The sequence below is a fragment of the Berghia stephanieae genome, chromosome 3, assembly GCF_034508935.2.
Source record: "Berghia stephanieae isolate SIO BIC M18660-M18661 chromosome 3, UCSD_Bste_1.3, whole genome shotgun sequence".
In the NCBI taxonomy this organism is placed as follows: Eukaryota; Metazoa; Mollusca; class Gastropoda; order Nudibranchia; family Aeolidiidae; genus Berghia; species Berghia stephanieae.
Window position 1 is genome coordinate 896,483 of NC_088362.1, and position 17,054 is coordinate 913,536.

Consider the following 17,054-nt stretch of genomic DNA (forward strand, 5'->3'; position numbering starts at 1 on the left):
CAACGATTGCTCTTTTGGCAGCTCGCTTGTTAACATGTATCAGTATCAGTTCAAACCTTGAAAGGCAAACCTATCATAAAGGCGGTTATTTTGTGTAACAAAAAACAAATAAAATACGATAAGTATTGTCAGCTTCAATTTATTGGAAGACAGATACTGTGGACGTTTCGGGTTTTTCCCATCACTTCAATGGGTCCAGTCATCGAGGATTACATGACATTATGGGTGAAAGTTCGCCGGCAAGTGCCGGAAATTACGTTTTTTTAGTAATTATAATAATCGCCTGCCAGCATTTTGACTCTTTTGCCGGCTTTATCATTATTGCCCTACCAGAATGTTAACATTTGATAAAGTAAATACTGGTGCACCAGACACAATTTTACACGTGTCACTTTTCTTTCATAAAATTTATCTGTTTACATTGGACACATCAGCTGGTGCGTCACATTTTGTACTATATTGGACACACCTTTAGAAAGAATGACTCCACCACAACAAAGAAATTATGGAATTGAACCCTCAGGGCAGAAGATAAAGGGGAAGGCCACGGGGGACATGGAGAAGAATTAAAGAAGCTGATATACAGAACGTGATAAGACATGGAACGAGTTTAAAAAGTTATCTCAGGATAGAGAAGGGTGAAAACTGTTTGTCTGTGGCCTATACCCTGACCCAGGGTGAAAAAAGCAATGATAATGATGATGTGCTTGTGTCTGGATGAGACTTTTAGGTGATCTCAAACTAAGTACACAGATGGTCTGCTATTGGAATCTATATCTGTTCACTTTTTGAACCAATTCCCTTTGCCTCATTCTTTTTAATTACCGTGTGCTAATATGATTTGTAAGACTTTTTTTTTTTTTACTGGTATCCCATTTTCTTCCTTTCTGTTCGTCGTAAAATGACCTCAATGTCTTATAAGCGCAATCAAACATTTAAAAACAATGAAGTCCTATTAAGGAATACACAAGGCAATAAATCTTGGCTCAATAGCTTACCTATAGATAGTTCGAAGATGACGTCACTCAGGCCTTTGTTATTGTTTTTGCCATCCGCGTTTGTGAGTTCTCACTAAACTGTATTAACCAGACTGTAAAAGATCATGGTTACACAGAGTTTGTGTGTTGGTCCGTTATACTTCCGGATGGCAATGTTGTGAACTCCTTGGCCAAGCGCATTCTATCTATTGGATTAATTTCAACAACTATCATAACGAAGTACTAAAGTAATTAAATTGTGCAATTCTTTTTTTAAAGTAAAGAAGATTTCTTGTCTTCAAATTACGTCAGATTGAATTTGGACAATTTCACCAAGTGCATAGTCGTCATTGTCCCAACAAACCTCGCATGAACCTGGTATTATAAGAGAAACACACCATTCAACTTAAAATTCATTCCTATTTACCCTAGTTACAGGTGAACGAATTAAACTACAGTTTGTTTTTTTTTCAGGAAAAGAGTCTCTAATATCCAAATTCTTCACTATGTCCTAATTAGAAATAATAACTGTGAGTAAAAGTAAATAAAGAAGAAAAAAAAATAAAAGTCGATCAAAATGCTCCAGTCTTGCGTCACCAGGAATGGTATCAAAGTGTTGAAGTTGAAAATTAAGAATTTTTGCCAAGGGAAAAAAAAAGAAAATATGCCTGGAAAGGAGCTCAAACCCCTAAACCCCACCCCGGTTACAGTTACACTGTGCTAAAACAGCCGGTCACCTCACATTCTCGCGCTCTGTAAAACAGTTTAGCCCTTATAATCTCTTCCGTTATTGGGAATACACATGTGTGTATTCAGTATACTGATGTACGGAGTACACACTTTCTTTTCCTGATTCGTCGTCAAATATCATTGTAGTTCCAACAGTTTGAATTGTCACCTTTGTTTGGATATCTATGAATCTCGAGTTTAATTTCTTCTCTTGGTTCATAGAGTTTCGAGAGAGCTGAAAGACAAGACCGGTTTGGTTTTAAAATAGGTTAAAAGCATTCCAAATTTCCTTTAAGCTGAGGTGTTTTACTCATGATATTCAGTTTAACATTTATTCAATTTCGAGAAGATTGCACTTAGACTTAGAAATAAGTAAAGATAACACTATCTAACTCTAACACAATTGACACAATGACTCAAATGACTGCTGTGGCTATTCGGACTCGAGCCCCCCCCCCCCCCCCCCCCCCCCCCGAGCGAGAGATGATTTATTTCTTGGTAGAGGCTAGGGAGACCAAAATCTTGAGGGAGGTGGTTGGGGGCGCATGGCATGAGCTTTAAACAAACAAACAAGATTGGCAAATAAAAAAAGCAACAACCCCCCCCCCCCCAAAAAAAAAAAAAACAAAAACAAAAACAAAAAAAAACAAAACAACAACAACCAAGCAATAAATAAATAGAAGAAAAAAAAAACGCGTCTCTCAACTCTCAAACAGAGAGAAACAGTTTCATAAACGAAAATACGGTTTTACGCTGGGAAGCCAAAATCTTGGTCTCCCTAGCCAAAACAGTCGGTCCAGAAGAAGTCACAGTTATGGTTGATGGTTGAAATGATTTAACATTTCAAATTTAAAGTAGCAGAACACCACTTCAGATTTGTCTTAATGACCTATGTAAAACAATTCATATAAAATATACATTGGAATAGTCAAATAAGTATGATTATTCATTTGAAAAAAGGTGTAACATTTGATAGCCCCCTCTCCCTCCCCTCCCTGTCTTAGTCTTACACTTTTCTTACAGTACAGGAGTGGAAGTGGAAGACTACCCATCCCAGGTGTAAATTCACATTTGAACAGCAACCTATCCAGTTCTACGGAAGATCCTCACTTACTTTGTAAAAGTGAAAAGGCACTCCTTGTCAGTAAAATGCCTCGAGTGTCGAAAGGAAAAGGTACTGGGGTAGACAGTGGGAAATCTGAAGTAAAAGTTGATAGCAGTGATACCAAGGCAGAGAAGGGAGATAAGTCTGAAGCAAGATCCAATGATGCCAAGGCTGATAAAGGTGTGTTGAATGTATTCATTTATTACTAATGAGTTAATTAAAAGAAGAAATAAAATTTTAAAATGAACCAGTAACTTTACAGTTTATCAATTTTAGTAGTTAGATAAATAAGAATAGCTCTAGAAAGTTCAGAGCAGAAAGTAGTCAAGATCATGTCATGTCTAAATATCTGTTGATTGATGATTCCATTGTGAATAAATATCAACAATATCTTCATTCTTCATAACCTTCATATTAAATTATATTCAAAGGAACACCGAATGGCCAGTCATCAAGCTCATCCTCATCACTCGAAGAATCAAAGAGTGGAGTGACATCAAAGGAAATGCTACAGTCTAGACTGGACCAGCTTTTTCAGAATATGAAAGGCATTCAGGTAGGAAGGAAGGAAGCGCTTTGAGTTTGAAAATGTTGATCTGTTCTGATTATTAAAGAAATTTGACCTGGATTGCTTGTTTTGTAGTACTGTTAAGCAACTATCTATATAAATTTGTTGATTAAAATTGCAAGATTTCCAATTCTATTGCAAATATTGTCAGTGACCCAAATTTCTGATTCAGAAGGTCTGTATTTTTTTTTTAAATGATTAAAATTTTTATATTCATTACACAGTTTTAAAAAAAGCAAGTTATTAGGCGAAAAAACAGGATATTTTAGGTGATTTTAATAAAAGTAAAAATGTTGTCACACAAAAATAGCAGTGCAGCAGGTCATTCCATGAGGAGGGTTATAATTATAACAAGGAGAAGGAAGTGGGGTTGTTAGGTGAGGGTACCCCACTGTATAACAAGGAGAAGGAAGTGGGGTTGTTAGGTGAGGGTACCCCACTGTATAACAAGGAGAAGGAAGTGGGGTTGTTAGGTGAGGGTACCCCACTGTATAACAAGGAGAAGGAAGTGGGGTTGTTAGGTGAGGGTACCCCACTGTATAACAAGGAGAAGGAAGTGGGGTTGTTAGGTGAGGGTACCCCACTGTATAACAAGGAGAAGGAAGTGGGGTTGTTAGGTGAGGGTACCCCACTGTATAACAAGGAGAAGGAAGTGGGGTTGTTAGGTGAGGGTACCCCACTGTATAACAAGGAGAAGGAAGTGGGGTTGTTAGGTGAGGGTACCCCACTGTATAACAAGGAGAAGGAAGTGGGGTTGTTAGGTGAGGGTACCCCACTGTATAACAAGGAAAGGAAGTGGGTTGTAGGTGAGGTACCCATGTTAACAAGGAGGAAGTGGGGTTGTTAGGTGAGGGTACCCCACTGTATAACAAGGAGAAGGAAGTGGGGTTGTTAGGTGAGGGTACCCCACTGTATAACAAGGAGAAGGAAGTGGGGTTGTTAGGTGAGGATGGACCAATATCAGTTTTTCACTTAATTTTCATTTTTTGTCTTGGTATCATTTTGACTTTTGGGAGAAAAAAAAACAAATTGATTGAGAATGGAGAATCATTCTTTCGTGATTAAGGTTAAGAGGTCTTTTGATTTTATTACATTCAGAATGCTCAAGTCAATAAATGTCTTACAAACTTTTTTTCAGCTATAATAGATGGCTTTATGGTAAGTTATAAGGCCTTTGGTTCATATGACAAAGACTAATGAACTTTCTTTAATGAAATCCAGGTTGAGAGGGACAGAGCAGAACACAATTTGACAAATATACGCAAAACCCATGAGAAAATGATGGAAGAAGGCAAAGGTAAATATTGTTATTCCATCTGCTAAAACTTTAAGACTAAGAGTAGATATTCAAGCTCAGTGAAATAAACAGGCAAAGAGAGAAGCAAAAAGCTGTAGGAAAATCAAATTCCGAGGCATTCAAAGGTATATATGAGCAATTAGAAAGTAAAGAAGGGCAGAAAAATATTTTCAGAATAGCGGTACAGAGGGACAAGAATAGGAGAGATATTAAGATGATTAAAGATAAGAATGGAAGAGTGAGGTGGTTACTTGGCTGGACAAGAATAGATGAAGTGAGAAATGAACAGATTTTAAGGTTGAAGTGAAGAATGTATTGATAAAGATGAGAGAAGATAGGTTGAAATGGTTTGGACAAGTTAAGAGACGAGAGAGGGAGTATGTAGGAAAGAAAGTATTAGATATACAATTAGCGGGAAAGAGTAAAAAATGATGCCCGAAGACTAGATGGATGGATAGGGTATAGGACAATATGAAAGAATTGGGCCTGGAGGAAGATGATGCAATGAAATGGGATGCATGGAGATGTGGCATTCGTCATTGCAACCCTGCAAAATGTGGGATAAGCTGAAAGAAGAGGAAGGTTCAAGTCAGGTTATTTGATATCGTCATCCATCATCAAAGTCAAAGCCTACAATTACAAAGAGATGGGAGTTTATTTTGTTTTCCTTTATAAGGTGTGCCCAATTCTTTTAGATGTTTTGTTATTTAAAAAGAATAAATTATGAATATTTTTGTGATATTTTTCGTTTCATCATAAAAAATCCACATAATTTTTTGAATTGATTTTTCTTTTCTGTAGTGACTCCATACTACAGACAAAAGCTGAAAACTCTCTACAGTGCAGCGACGACTGATGCAGAAACAGAAGCAGAGTAAGTCTGGACTTGACTATGTCACATTTAACATTTTGCATGTTAAAAATCACAATTTATGATATCTGATTGTTGTTTTTGGTCTTTTTTTCCTGATATTTCTCTTTATCCTTCATTTATTATCAACTTTGAAATAAAATGATTTTATTCCATATTTTCATTTCTAAAACCCAGGGTGATAAGAACAGCTTTGGAACTGATTAAAGACATCAAGAAGTTACAAGAAAAGTCTGCAAAACAAAATCATGGTTTGTTGTTGTTATTAGTATTATTATTATTAATAATAATATATGGTTTTTATATAGCGCCTAACCCTGTCTATCAACAAGCTCAAAGCGCTTAACAGTAACGTGGCTACTTCCACTCAAACATGCAATATGAAACAAAGCAAAATAATTCTACAGTGTTACATATAAATAACAAGATATGAAGTGAATAGAAAAGTGCCAGAAGACAATAGAGAATAAAAATTTTTTGCGGCGGTGGTGGGGTTTGAACCTGCGACCTTATTGGTACGACAACTCCGCCTGGCAGGTGAGAGCGTGGCTCTACCGTGTGAGCTATCCACGAACACAAAAATATTCGTTTCAAACTCAAAGTCATTACTAGATCCCTCTCTCACCCACTTCTTGAGACCGCCGATTCGTTCGTACACCACCATCGCGAATAATTTTGACCAGCAGTTAAGCTTAATAGCCAATATTCTCAACACAAACATATAACATAGAAACGATTGAGACATTGAGTATGCTCCGGTGTATGGGGTGAATTTTTAATTCAGAAAAGTGAGTGGAGCAGGCACTTATGTTGGTAACAACAAGATATGAAGTGAATAGAAAAGTGCCAGAAGACAATAGAGAATAAAAATTTTTTTTGCGGCGGTGGTGGGGTTTGAACCTGCGACCTTATTGTACGACAACTCCGCCTGGCAGGTGAGAGCGTGGCTCTACCGTGTGAGCTATCCACGAACACAAAAATATTCGTTTCAAACTCAAAGTCATTACTAGATCCCTCTCTCACCCACTTCTTGAGACCGCCGATTCGTTCGTACACCACCATCGCGAATAATTTTGACCAGCAGTTAAGCTTAATAGCCAATATTCTCAACACAAACATATAACATAGAAACGATTGAGACATTGAGTATGCTCCGGTGTATGGGGTGAATTTTTAATTCAGAAAAGTGAGTGGAGCAGGCACTTATGTTGGTAACAACAAGATATGAAGTGAATAGAAAAGTGCCAGAAGACAATAGAGAATAAAAATTTTTGCGGCGGTGGTGGGGTTTGAACCTGCGACCTTATTGGTACGACAACTCCGCCTGGCAGGTGAGAGCGTGGCTCTACCGTGTGAGCTATCCACGAACACAAAAATATTCGTTTCAAACTCAAAGTCATTACTGATGACCAGTACTACTACAACCACCACCACCACATTATCATCACTACCACGCGATGGTGGTGTACGAACGAATCGGCGGTCTCAAGAAGTGGGTGAGAGAGGGATCTAGTAATGACTTTGAGTTTGAAACGAATATTTTTGTGTTCGTGGATAGCTCACACGGTAGAGCCACGCTCTCACCTGCCAGGCGGAGTTGTCGTACCAATAAGGTCGCAGGTTCAAACCCCACCACCGCCGCAAAAAATTTTTATTCTCTATTGTCTTCTGGCACTTTTCTATTCACTTCATATCTTGTTGTTACCAACATAAGTGCCTGCTCCACTCACTTTTCTGAATTAAAAATTCACCCCATACACCGGAGCATACTCAATGTCTCAATCGTTTCTATGTTATATGTTTGTGTTGAGAATATTGGCTATTAAGCTTAACTGCTGGTCAAAATTATTCGCGATGGTGGTGTACGAACGAATCGGCAGTCTCAAGAAGTGGGTGAGAGAGGGATCTAGTAATGACTTTGAGTTTGAAACGAATATTTTTGTGTTCGTGGATAGCTCACACGGTAGAGCCACGCTCTCACCTGCCAGGCGGAGTTGTCGTACCAATAAGGTCGCAGGTTCAAACCCCACCACCGCCGCAAAAAATTTTTATTCTCTATTGTCTTCTGGCACTTTTCTATTCACTTCATATCTTGTTGTTACCAACATAAGTGCCTGCTCCACTCACTTTTCTACATATAAATAAGAAACATTTAAAGATGTTTTTGTCAAAAAGAATTCTGCATCATTACTGTCTCTGATATTTCTTGGAAGGGAGTTCCAGATAAGGGGTGCCGAATATTCAAATGAATGCTTGCCAATTTTGCGAGTCATTTTTGGCTTCACAAGTATGTGATTATCAGACTTTGATCTCAGATATCTGGATGGGAATTAGAATTTAAGCATGTCATGAAGGTACCCAGGAGTGCAGTGGGAATGTTCTCCTCCTGTCACATCCGTTTAGTTAAATTTTTGTTTTGTTTTTTTTGTCCTAATAATTCTCTAGATTCCAGCCGTCCAAAACAGATAATGCGTAGGGGAGTTCTCATGTCTCAACTACAACAGAACGCGACAACTTTGCCATTATGGGTCAGCAAGCCTGGGGAAAAGTAAGTCTTTCTTTGTAATGATGTCATACATACATTGCTTTTTGACACATCAAAGAGACATAGTTTGCTTTTGGACACATTTGGAGAATGGCTTACTTCAATGAGACTTCAATTTATTTTCTCATTTTAATTCAAAGTAAATGAGGAAATGGGATGTTTAAAAGAAAATGAATTCAATGATTGAAACTTTCAGGTTTGAATCCGTCTCATCTAAAACAAGCAATTAAAAACAAAATCAAAGGTTTTCCAAAATGTTTTATATGTTGCTTTTGCAGATAATGCTGTTATTAAGTACGTTTCGGTCTCAAGCACACTAAATGACTCTTACTGGATTTTTTGCTAAATAAACTATACGCCTTTAATCAGGTAACTTCGGCTTCAGGCATGCTTCACAAACCTGCTGATCCTACAGATTTTTTTTACTGGCAAAAATTCTGATATACCGATATACTGATTTTACCACTTTCCATACCAATTTTAAAAGAGATATTTTTTTTTAAAGTTAAAAAAAAATATAAGCAAACGAAGTCGACGAATGACCCGGATCACAAAGACCTTTGTGTTGAACCTGAACCTCACTCTTGACCCAACCTTTGTCCTATTGCTATGTAGTCTAGTGGGATGACACTCGCATTCCAAATGCCACAATACAAATATTATCATTTGAAAGAACAGCACAAACGGGTTTGCTTTTTAAACTGTTTTATTATCATAATAATTGTGTACACGGTTAATTTTTTAAAGACATGCATAAACCTCGGCAGTCAGCAGCTTTGTAATTGTGAAAACCTTGGCAGTCAGTGAGTTAATTGATCAAATATCTGTGTGAATATCATCTGTTTGTGGCAGTCAGTGAGTTAATTGATCAAATATCTGTTTGAATATCATTTGTTTGTGGCAGTCAGTGAGTTAATTGATCAAATATCTGTGTGAATATCATTTATTGTGGCAGTCACTGAGTTAATTTATCAAATATTTGTGTGAATATCATTTGTTTGTGGCAGTCAGTGAGTTAATTTATCAAATATCTGTGTGAATATCATTTGTTTGTGGCAGTCAGTGAGTTAATTTATCAAATATCTGTGTGAATATCATTTGTTTGTGGCAGTCAGTGAGTTAATTTATCAAATATCTGTTTGAATATCATTTGTTTGTGGCAGTCAGTGAGTTAATTGATCAAATATTGTGTGAATATCATTTGTTTGTGGCAGTCAGTGAGTTAATTTATCAAATATCTGTGTGAATATCATTTGTTTGTGGCTGTCAGTGAGTTAATTTATCAAATATCTGTTTGAATATCATTTGTTTGTGGCAGTCAGTGAGTTAATTGATCAAATATCTCAGTGATGCCAAAACTCCGGTTTCACCGAAAAAATTCCGGGCTCCGGGCAACTTCCGTCAAATTCCGGTGAGGTCAATTTGTTCCAAGGATACCCCCCCCCCCCCCTTCCAACCACCACATCTTCATCATTACCACTAGTATTACAACCATCATCACCACCACTACTACTGCAACCACCACCACATCATCATCACTACCACTACTACTACAACCACCAGCTTCACATCATCACTACCACTACTACTACAACCACCACTACCACATCATCTTCACGACCTCTACTTCTACAACCACCACCACATCATCACTACCACTACTACTACAACCACCACTACCACTACTACTACAACCACCACAACCACATCATCACTACCACTAATACTACTACAACCACCACCACAACATCATCATCACTACCACTAATACTACTACAACCACCACCACATCATCACTACCACTACTACTACAACCACCACAACCACATCATCACTACCACTACTACTACAACCATCACCACCACCACATTATCATTACCACTACTACTACAACCACCACAACCACATCATCATTACCACTACTACTACAACCACCACCACCACATCATCACTACCACTACTACTACAACCACCACAACCACATCATCATTACCGCTACTACTACAACCACCACCACCACCACATCATCACTACCACTACTACTACAACCACCACCACCACATCATCACTACCACTACTACAACCACCACCACCACAACCACATCATCATTACCACTACTATACAACCACCACCACCACATCATCACTACCACTAATACTACTACAACCACCACCACAACATCATCATCACTACCACTAATACTACTACAACCTCCACCACATCATCATCACTACCACCACTACTACAACCTCCACCACATCATCATCACTACCACCACTACTACAACCACCATCACCACCACATCATCATCACTATCAATACTACTACAACTACCACCATCACCTCATCTTCATCACTACCACCACTACTACTGCTACAACCACCACCACCACATCATCATCATCATCACCACCACTACTACTATAACCACCACATCATCATCATCATCACTACTACTACTACTACTGCTAATGCTACTACTATACTACAACAACAACCACTACAATATCATCATCACTACCACTACTACTACAACCACCAGCACCACATCATCATCACGACCAGTACTACTACAACCACCACCACCACATTATCATCACTACCACGACTACTACTACAACCACCACCACATCATCATTACCATTACTACTACAACCACCACTACCACATCATCATCACTACCATTTGTACTACAACCACCACCACCACTACCGCCACCACCACCACATCAACATCACTACCACCACTACTACAACCACCACCACATCATTATCATCACGACCACAACTACTACAACCACTATACCACCACCATATCATCACTACAACTACTACTTCAACCAGCACCACCACCATATCATCATCACTACCACTACTACCTCAACCACCACCACCACCACCATATCATCATCACTACCACTACAACTACAACATCAACCACTATCACATCTTCATCATCACTACCACTATTACTACAACCACGAACACCACATCATCCTCACTACCACCAGTACTCCAATCTCTACCATTAGGTTTTGGAGCTTTACTTCATTTGAAATGAGGAAACTTTGGGATTGTAATTTGCAATGTGTTTATGTTCATAATATACACTGTAATTCTAATCAGTTATCTATTTAGAACTATACAATATGTAAGCACAATGCCAAATATCGTTCCAATTCCTTTTTTTTTTGTGCGCGGAAATTCCTCTTTCGGCATTGAAATTCCTACGAGTGGTGGCTGAAACTCCTGTGAGCGAAATTCTAAGTTGGCATCTCTGAATATCTGTTTGAATATCATTTGTTTGTGGCAGTCAGTGAGTTAATTTATCAAATATCTGTTTGAATATCATTTGTTTGTGGCAGTCACTGAGTTAATTTATCAAATATCTGTGTGAATATCATTTGTTTGTGGCAGTCAGTGAGTTAATTGATCAAATATCTGTGTGAATATCATTTGTTTGTGGCAGTCAGTGAGTTAATTTATCAAATATCTGTTTGAATATCATTTGTTTGTGGCAGTCAGTGAGTTAATTTATCAAATATCTGTGTGAATATCATTTGTTTGTGGCAGTCACTGAGTTAATTTATCAAATACTGTTTGAATATCATTTGTTTGTGGCAGTCACTGAGTTAATTTATCAAATATCTGTGTGAATATCATCTGTTTGTGGCAGTCAGTGAGTTAATTGATCAAATATCTGTGTGAATATCATTTGTTTGTGGCAGTCAGTGAGTTAATTTATCAAATATCTGTGTGAATATCATCTGTTTGTGGCAGTCAGTGAGTTAATTTATCAAATATCTGTGTGAATATCATTTGTTTGTGGCAGTCACTGAGTTAATTTATCAAATATCTGTGTGAATATCATTTGTTTGTGGCAGTCACTGAGTTAATTTATCAAATATCTGTGTGAATATCATTTGTTTGTGGCAGTCAGTGAGTTAATTGATCAAATATCTGTTTGAATATCATTTGTTTGTGGCAGTCAGTGAGTTATTTATCAAATTCTGTGTGAATTCATTTGTTTGTGGCAGTCAGTGAGTTAATTTATCAATATCTGTGTGAATATCATCTGTTTGTGGCAGTCACTGAGTTAATTGATCAAATATCTGTGTGAATATCATTTGTTCATGGCAGTCAGTGAGTTAATTGATCAAATATCTGTTTGAATATCATCTGTTCGTCTTTCTCCACCTTTTAGCCCCCCGCCATTGTGTGGTGCTGTCCCAGCCGACTCCAACTACATTTCCCAGCCTGAAGACAAGGTAGCTGCGAGGGTCAAAGGTCAGGACGGAGAAGAGAATTGGATTCTAGCCGAGGTCGTTTCTTTTAATGCCCATACAGGGAAATACGATGTGGACGATGTGGATGCAGAAGAGGGAAAAGAGTAAGTATTAAAATAGCTTGTGGGATGATATTAGCTTGGTCCGAGGATCATGAACCTGAGACTATAGGAGGTGGTGGTCACCTATGGGGAATGGACCTGGGACTGGGATAGGATGATACCAGTGGAGAGTTAAGCTGGGAATATGGGAGGTGGACACCAGTGGGGGAATGAACCGGGGACTAGGATAGGATGGTATCAGTGGAGAGTTAAGCCGGGAATATTGAAGGTGGACACCAGTGGGGAGTGAACCTGGGACTAGGATAGGCTGGTACCAGTGGGGAGTGAACCTGGGAATATGGGAGGTGGACACCAGTGGGAAGTGAATACAGAAGAGTACTTATTTTTCCAAGTTTTTTAGTAGTAGTAGTAGTAGTAGATCATTGGTAACCTCAAAGTGCAACAATAGCAACCATCAGTGTGGTACCATAGTATTTATGTTGTTTTTCATTTTTGTTTTTTTCTTTTGTTATTTTTTTTTAAGGCAGAGAGGGTAGAACTTTAATTTTTGAATAGATTTATGACTGCACGATCATTTACAAAATGAGTTCAGACAAAATCTTTGATTTTCCAGGAGACACTCTATCAGTAAACGTCGTGTCGTCCCTCTGCCAATGTGGAAGGCAAATCCTGAGACAGACCCAGGAGCCCTGTTTCCCCAAAAGACAGTAAGAAAATGTTTTAATCATTCCAGTTGTCTTGTGACCCAGTTTTTGTTTAATAAATTTTTTTATACCGATTTTGAAGTCACCACCACCACATCATCATTACTATCACTACAATTACAATCGCTACCACCATATCATCACTGCCACTACTACTACTACTACAACCATCACCACGACAAGATCATCACTACCACTACTACTAGAACCACCAACACCACATCATCCTCACTACCACCATTACTACAATTACTACCATAATGTTTTGGAGCTTTACTTCATTTGAAATAAGGGAACTTTGGGATTGTATTTGGCAATATGTCTATGTATCATGATATGATTCTAATCAATTATCTATTTAGAACTATACAATATGTAAACACAATGCCGAATACCATTCCAATTCCTTTTTCTTGTGTGGGGAAATTCCTCTTTCGGCGTTGAAATTCCTATGAGTGGTGTCTGAAACTCCTGTGAGTCAAATTTAAAGTTGACGTCTCTGCGTCATTAATATAAGGACGGAATTATAATTTGTAAAATGTTTTCTAGCTTGCTAGAATGACACATTTAATTCAATTACACATTTCAGCTAAGTCCTTTAATCCTTATAATGATTTACATGTGTTAGAGATTCCAGAGTGCTTGCAAGAATTTAGGTCATTTTAGATAGTATAAAGACAAAACACAAAAAATGAAACAAACAAACAAAAAAAAAAAAGAAAAGAAACAACCCCCTTCTCCCCCCCCCCCCCAAAAAAAAACAAAAAAAACAAAAAGAAACCAAAACAAAACAAAGAAAATCAGACGAATCTACCTCTGTGCCCAGTCTATGGTCAACCCAAATTCTCGAGCAGACATTTGAATGGGATACTTGCCAAAAGGAGAATATCAAAAAAGTTCCAAATAAGAAATCAATCACCATTCAAGAAAAAAAATATCATTTCCCACAAGAAAAATTAGAAACTGAAAACAAATACATACACACACAACTGATTATTTGACTCACAAACAGAGGAGGTCAAAAATTGACGACGCTACGGATGTAATTACGTGGAATCGAATCTAGTTAAGTAAAAACAAAAACGGAAAATTGCCCAGCTTTAGTGTGAAGTACGAATAGTGCAAGCAACACCTAATGGTCCTTACGTACGACAATGACGGCCGCTGATATTCGTCCTTAAGGACAAATAAGGCTACCCTTTCATTAATTTCGAAAAATTTTGACTGTCATGGATGAATTCAATCTTTCACTATTTCTTTCCCAGCTTGTCTTGGCTCTTTACCCACAAACGACTTGTTTCTACAGAGCCCTGGTCGAGGAGCCCCCTCAAAAGGTAACTTTATTTTTTTGGTGGATTTTATTTTCCCCCTTTTCCTTTTTTTAAGAGGTTTAATTTTGAATATTGCAGTCAGATTATGCTAATCATACCAGAGTCTCAAATACAACCAAAACCAATCCGGATATTATAAAAGAAATCCCTGAATGGGTTTTTAGCGATCCAAGTTGAAGGATTTGTTGATTTGATAGAACTATTCTTTAGGCATAATGTGAAATTTGTAATTCAAGGGTTGTCTGGGGCCCATCAGGCTAATTAAATGCTCTTTCTTAGGAACTTAAAAAAACACCAAACTAGTTAGTAAAATGACCTTATTTATATTATAAGCATAGTCAGTTTGGGTTAACATATTTATAAAGAGGTAGATTTTTGTAGAATTAAATTATTTCGCATTCCAATTGTGCTTTTAAAAACGTGACCACATTGAAGTTTTTCCGTTTTGTTTTTCTGTCTTTCCAGCCCCAAGATGACTACTCTGTTTTGTTTGAAGACACGTCTTACGCCACGGGCTACTCCCCTGCCCTAATGGTGGCACAACGATACGTCATCATTTGTAAAGATGACAAGAAAAAATGAATTAACTCTCTCATGACTATTACTGAATGCTTTTTATCATTAAAATAAATAAAAATGTTCAATAGGAACCGCATTGAACTTGATCACTAATTATTTATAATGTTTTAAAAATATTGATGGACTTGCCTCTCCACCTAGCTATGATTAGGAAGCTGGGTCTTTTAGATCTGATGAAAAGTATATATTGCTAAAGACTAGCACCTTACCCAAAGGGTGGCTAACAAATATAATTGTTGATATAGAAACTGAGAAACGGTCTGGACCCAGGGCTCTATGACTATATGATGTGACAAAAATTGCCTTTCATCCGTCCTTCCCTTTATTACTATTAAATTAGATGGGCTCCAAGAAGGAAAGGAGGGTGACGTCCTCGCTGAGTACACTCTCGAGACGGATCCACACTTTACTTGAGTAACGAGTGTCCAGTCGTCCACGTATCCCAGCCTCAGGGAGGAAGTGTTCGGCATGTCGCTAATGTAGACATTAAACAACATTGGCGCTAGAACCGAACACTGAGGAACCCCATTCTTCAATTTCCTAACTTTACTCGTAGCATCTCCCAGTGCGACGTGGAATTGTCTTTCCCCTTAGATTGAAGAGAAAAACCTTAAGGTCTTTTTGCACCTTATGATCGGTGCAAATTTGAGCATTAAACCTCGGGCCTTCGCACCAGACCTATCATACACCGCTGATAGGTCTATAGATACAGGACCAGTTTGCTGTTTTCTATCGAACCCTGCCTCAATATGCTCTGTAAGGGCAATGACCTGTTCCATGGTGCACCTCCCTTCCCTGGCAGGGGTGGCAGGGCATCGTCTAGGACCGGCCCCCATCGGTTTAATAGAACTCACTCCACTCCAATAGTTTGTACAAGCAACTTAGGAATGATATGGGTCTGTAACTGTCCCGCCTCCTTCGCTGGTTTCCCTGGCTGGATGGCAACTGTCTTTGCGTGCTTCCACACTTGTGGGAGCTTTCCTTTTGCAAGGACATCAGACATTGCCTCTGCCGGCCTGGCACGTGCCCTGTGGCCCAGGTGCGTCACCATATCGGGATATATGCCGTCTATCCCTGCTGCCTTGCCGTTTACATCACTAATGACTGCATCCACTTCTCGGGGACTGAACGGGGATGTCCAGTCCGACTCCTCCGCGGACACCGCGCTCAAAAGCCTGAGTAAGGACCCATTTGCTACGGTTCTTTATATTCCTGGTATCTGCCTCACATTCTGGTGCAACGGTGAATGTGTGTGTGTGTGTGTGTGAGAGAGAGAGAGAGAGACACACACAACTAAAGTAATCTGACATAATTCATTTTAGGGGGGAGGGGAAAAAAGAAATAATTAGGCTTGATTGCTATACATTTAATTTTTTAAAGGGTTTACAAATCATCAAAAAATCTGCCAGGCCATTTTTCTCCGCCACGCGATGATTAAAAATCCGCCGAACTGGCAACACTGGATCCCGCAATCATAGGATATGGACTCCAATGGGGAGTTAACCGGGGACTATGGAAAGTGGACAACAATGGGAAGGAGAACCCGGGATATGGAGGGTGATCACCAGTGGGAAGTGAACCAGGGCCAATGAGAAATCACTGGCGAGTGAACACAGGACTATTGGAGGTAGACACCAGACACCAGTGAGAAGTGAACCAGGGCCAATGAGAAATCACTGGCGAGTGAACACAGGACTATTGGAGGTAGACACCAGACACCAGTGGGAAGTGAACCAGGGCCAATGAGAAATCACTGGCGAGTGAACACAGGACTATTGGAGGTAGACACCAGTGGGAAGTGAACCAGGGCCAATGAGAAATCACTGGCGAGTGAACACAGGACTATTGGAGGTAGACACCAAGACACCAGTGGGAAGTGAACCAGGGCCAATGAGAAATCACTGGCGAGTGAACACAGGACTATTGGAGGTAGACACCAGACACCAGTGGGAAGTGAACCAGGGCCAATGAGAAATCACTGGCGAGTGAACACAGGACTA

The 17,054-nt window shown here is 38.9% G+C and overlaps 1 protein-coding gene across 6 annotated transcripts; it reads left to right on the forward strand.

Moving 5' to 3' along the window:
- The first annotated feature begins 1,826 nt into the window (after nt 1-1,826).
- Nucleotides 1,827-15,130, forward strand: LOC144966985 (SAGA-associated factor 29-like). Of its 6 annotated transcripts, none has more exons than XM_078903683.1 (11): nt 1,827-1,974; nt 2,730-2,991; nt 3,243-3,367; nt 4,601-4,676; nt 5,478-5,550; nt 5,725-5,798; nt 7,993-8,095; nt 12,297-12,482; nt 13,054-13,147; nt 14,410-14,478; nt 14,941-15,130. In XM_078903683.1, the coding sequence occupies exons 2-11, from the start codon at nt 2,856-2,858 to the stop codon at nt 15,055-15,057; spliced, it is 1,053 nt and encodes a 350-aa protein (XP_078759809.1). In that variant the 5' UTR covers nt 1,827-1,974; nt 2,730-2,855; the 3' UTR covers nt 15,058-15,130. The 6 variants fall into 6 exon arrangements, with proteins under 6 accessions (XP_078759809.1, XP_078759812.1, XP_078759810.1 ...); XM_078903686.1 differs by having other exon boundaries at nt 1,857-1,974; nt 2,735-2,991; XM_078903684.1 differs by having other exon boundaries at nt 1,866-2,007.
- Nucleotides 15,131-17,054: the final 1,924 nt, after the last annotated feature.

Bases quoted from the DNA above. Each gene is read 5' to 3' on its own strand.
- LOC144966985 (XM_078903683.1), top strand. From the start codon at position 2,856: ATGCCTCGAGTGTCGAAAGGAAAAGGTACTGGGGTAGACAGTGGGAAA. The intron at 4,677-5,477 runs GTAAATATTGTT...TCTTTTCTGTAG, and splicing joins AATGATGGAAGAAGGCAAAG to TGACTCCATACTACAGACAA. The intron at 14,479-14,940 runs GTAACTTTATTT...CTGTCTTTCCAG, and splicing joins TCGAGGAGCCCCCTCAAAAG to CCCCAAGATGACTACTCTGT.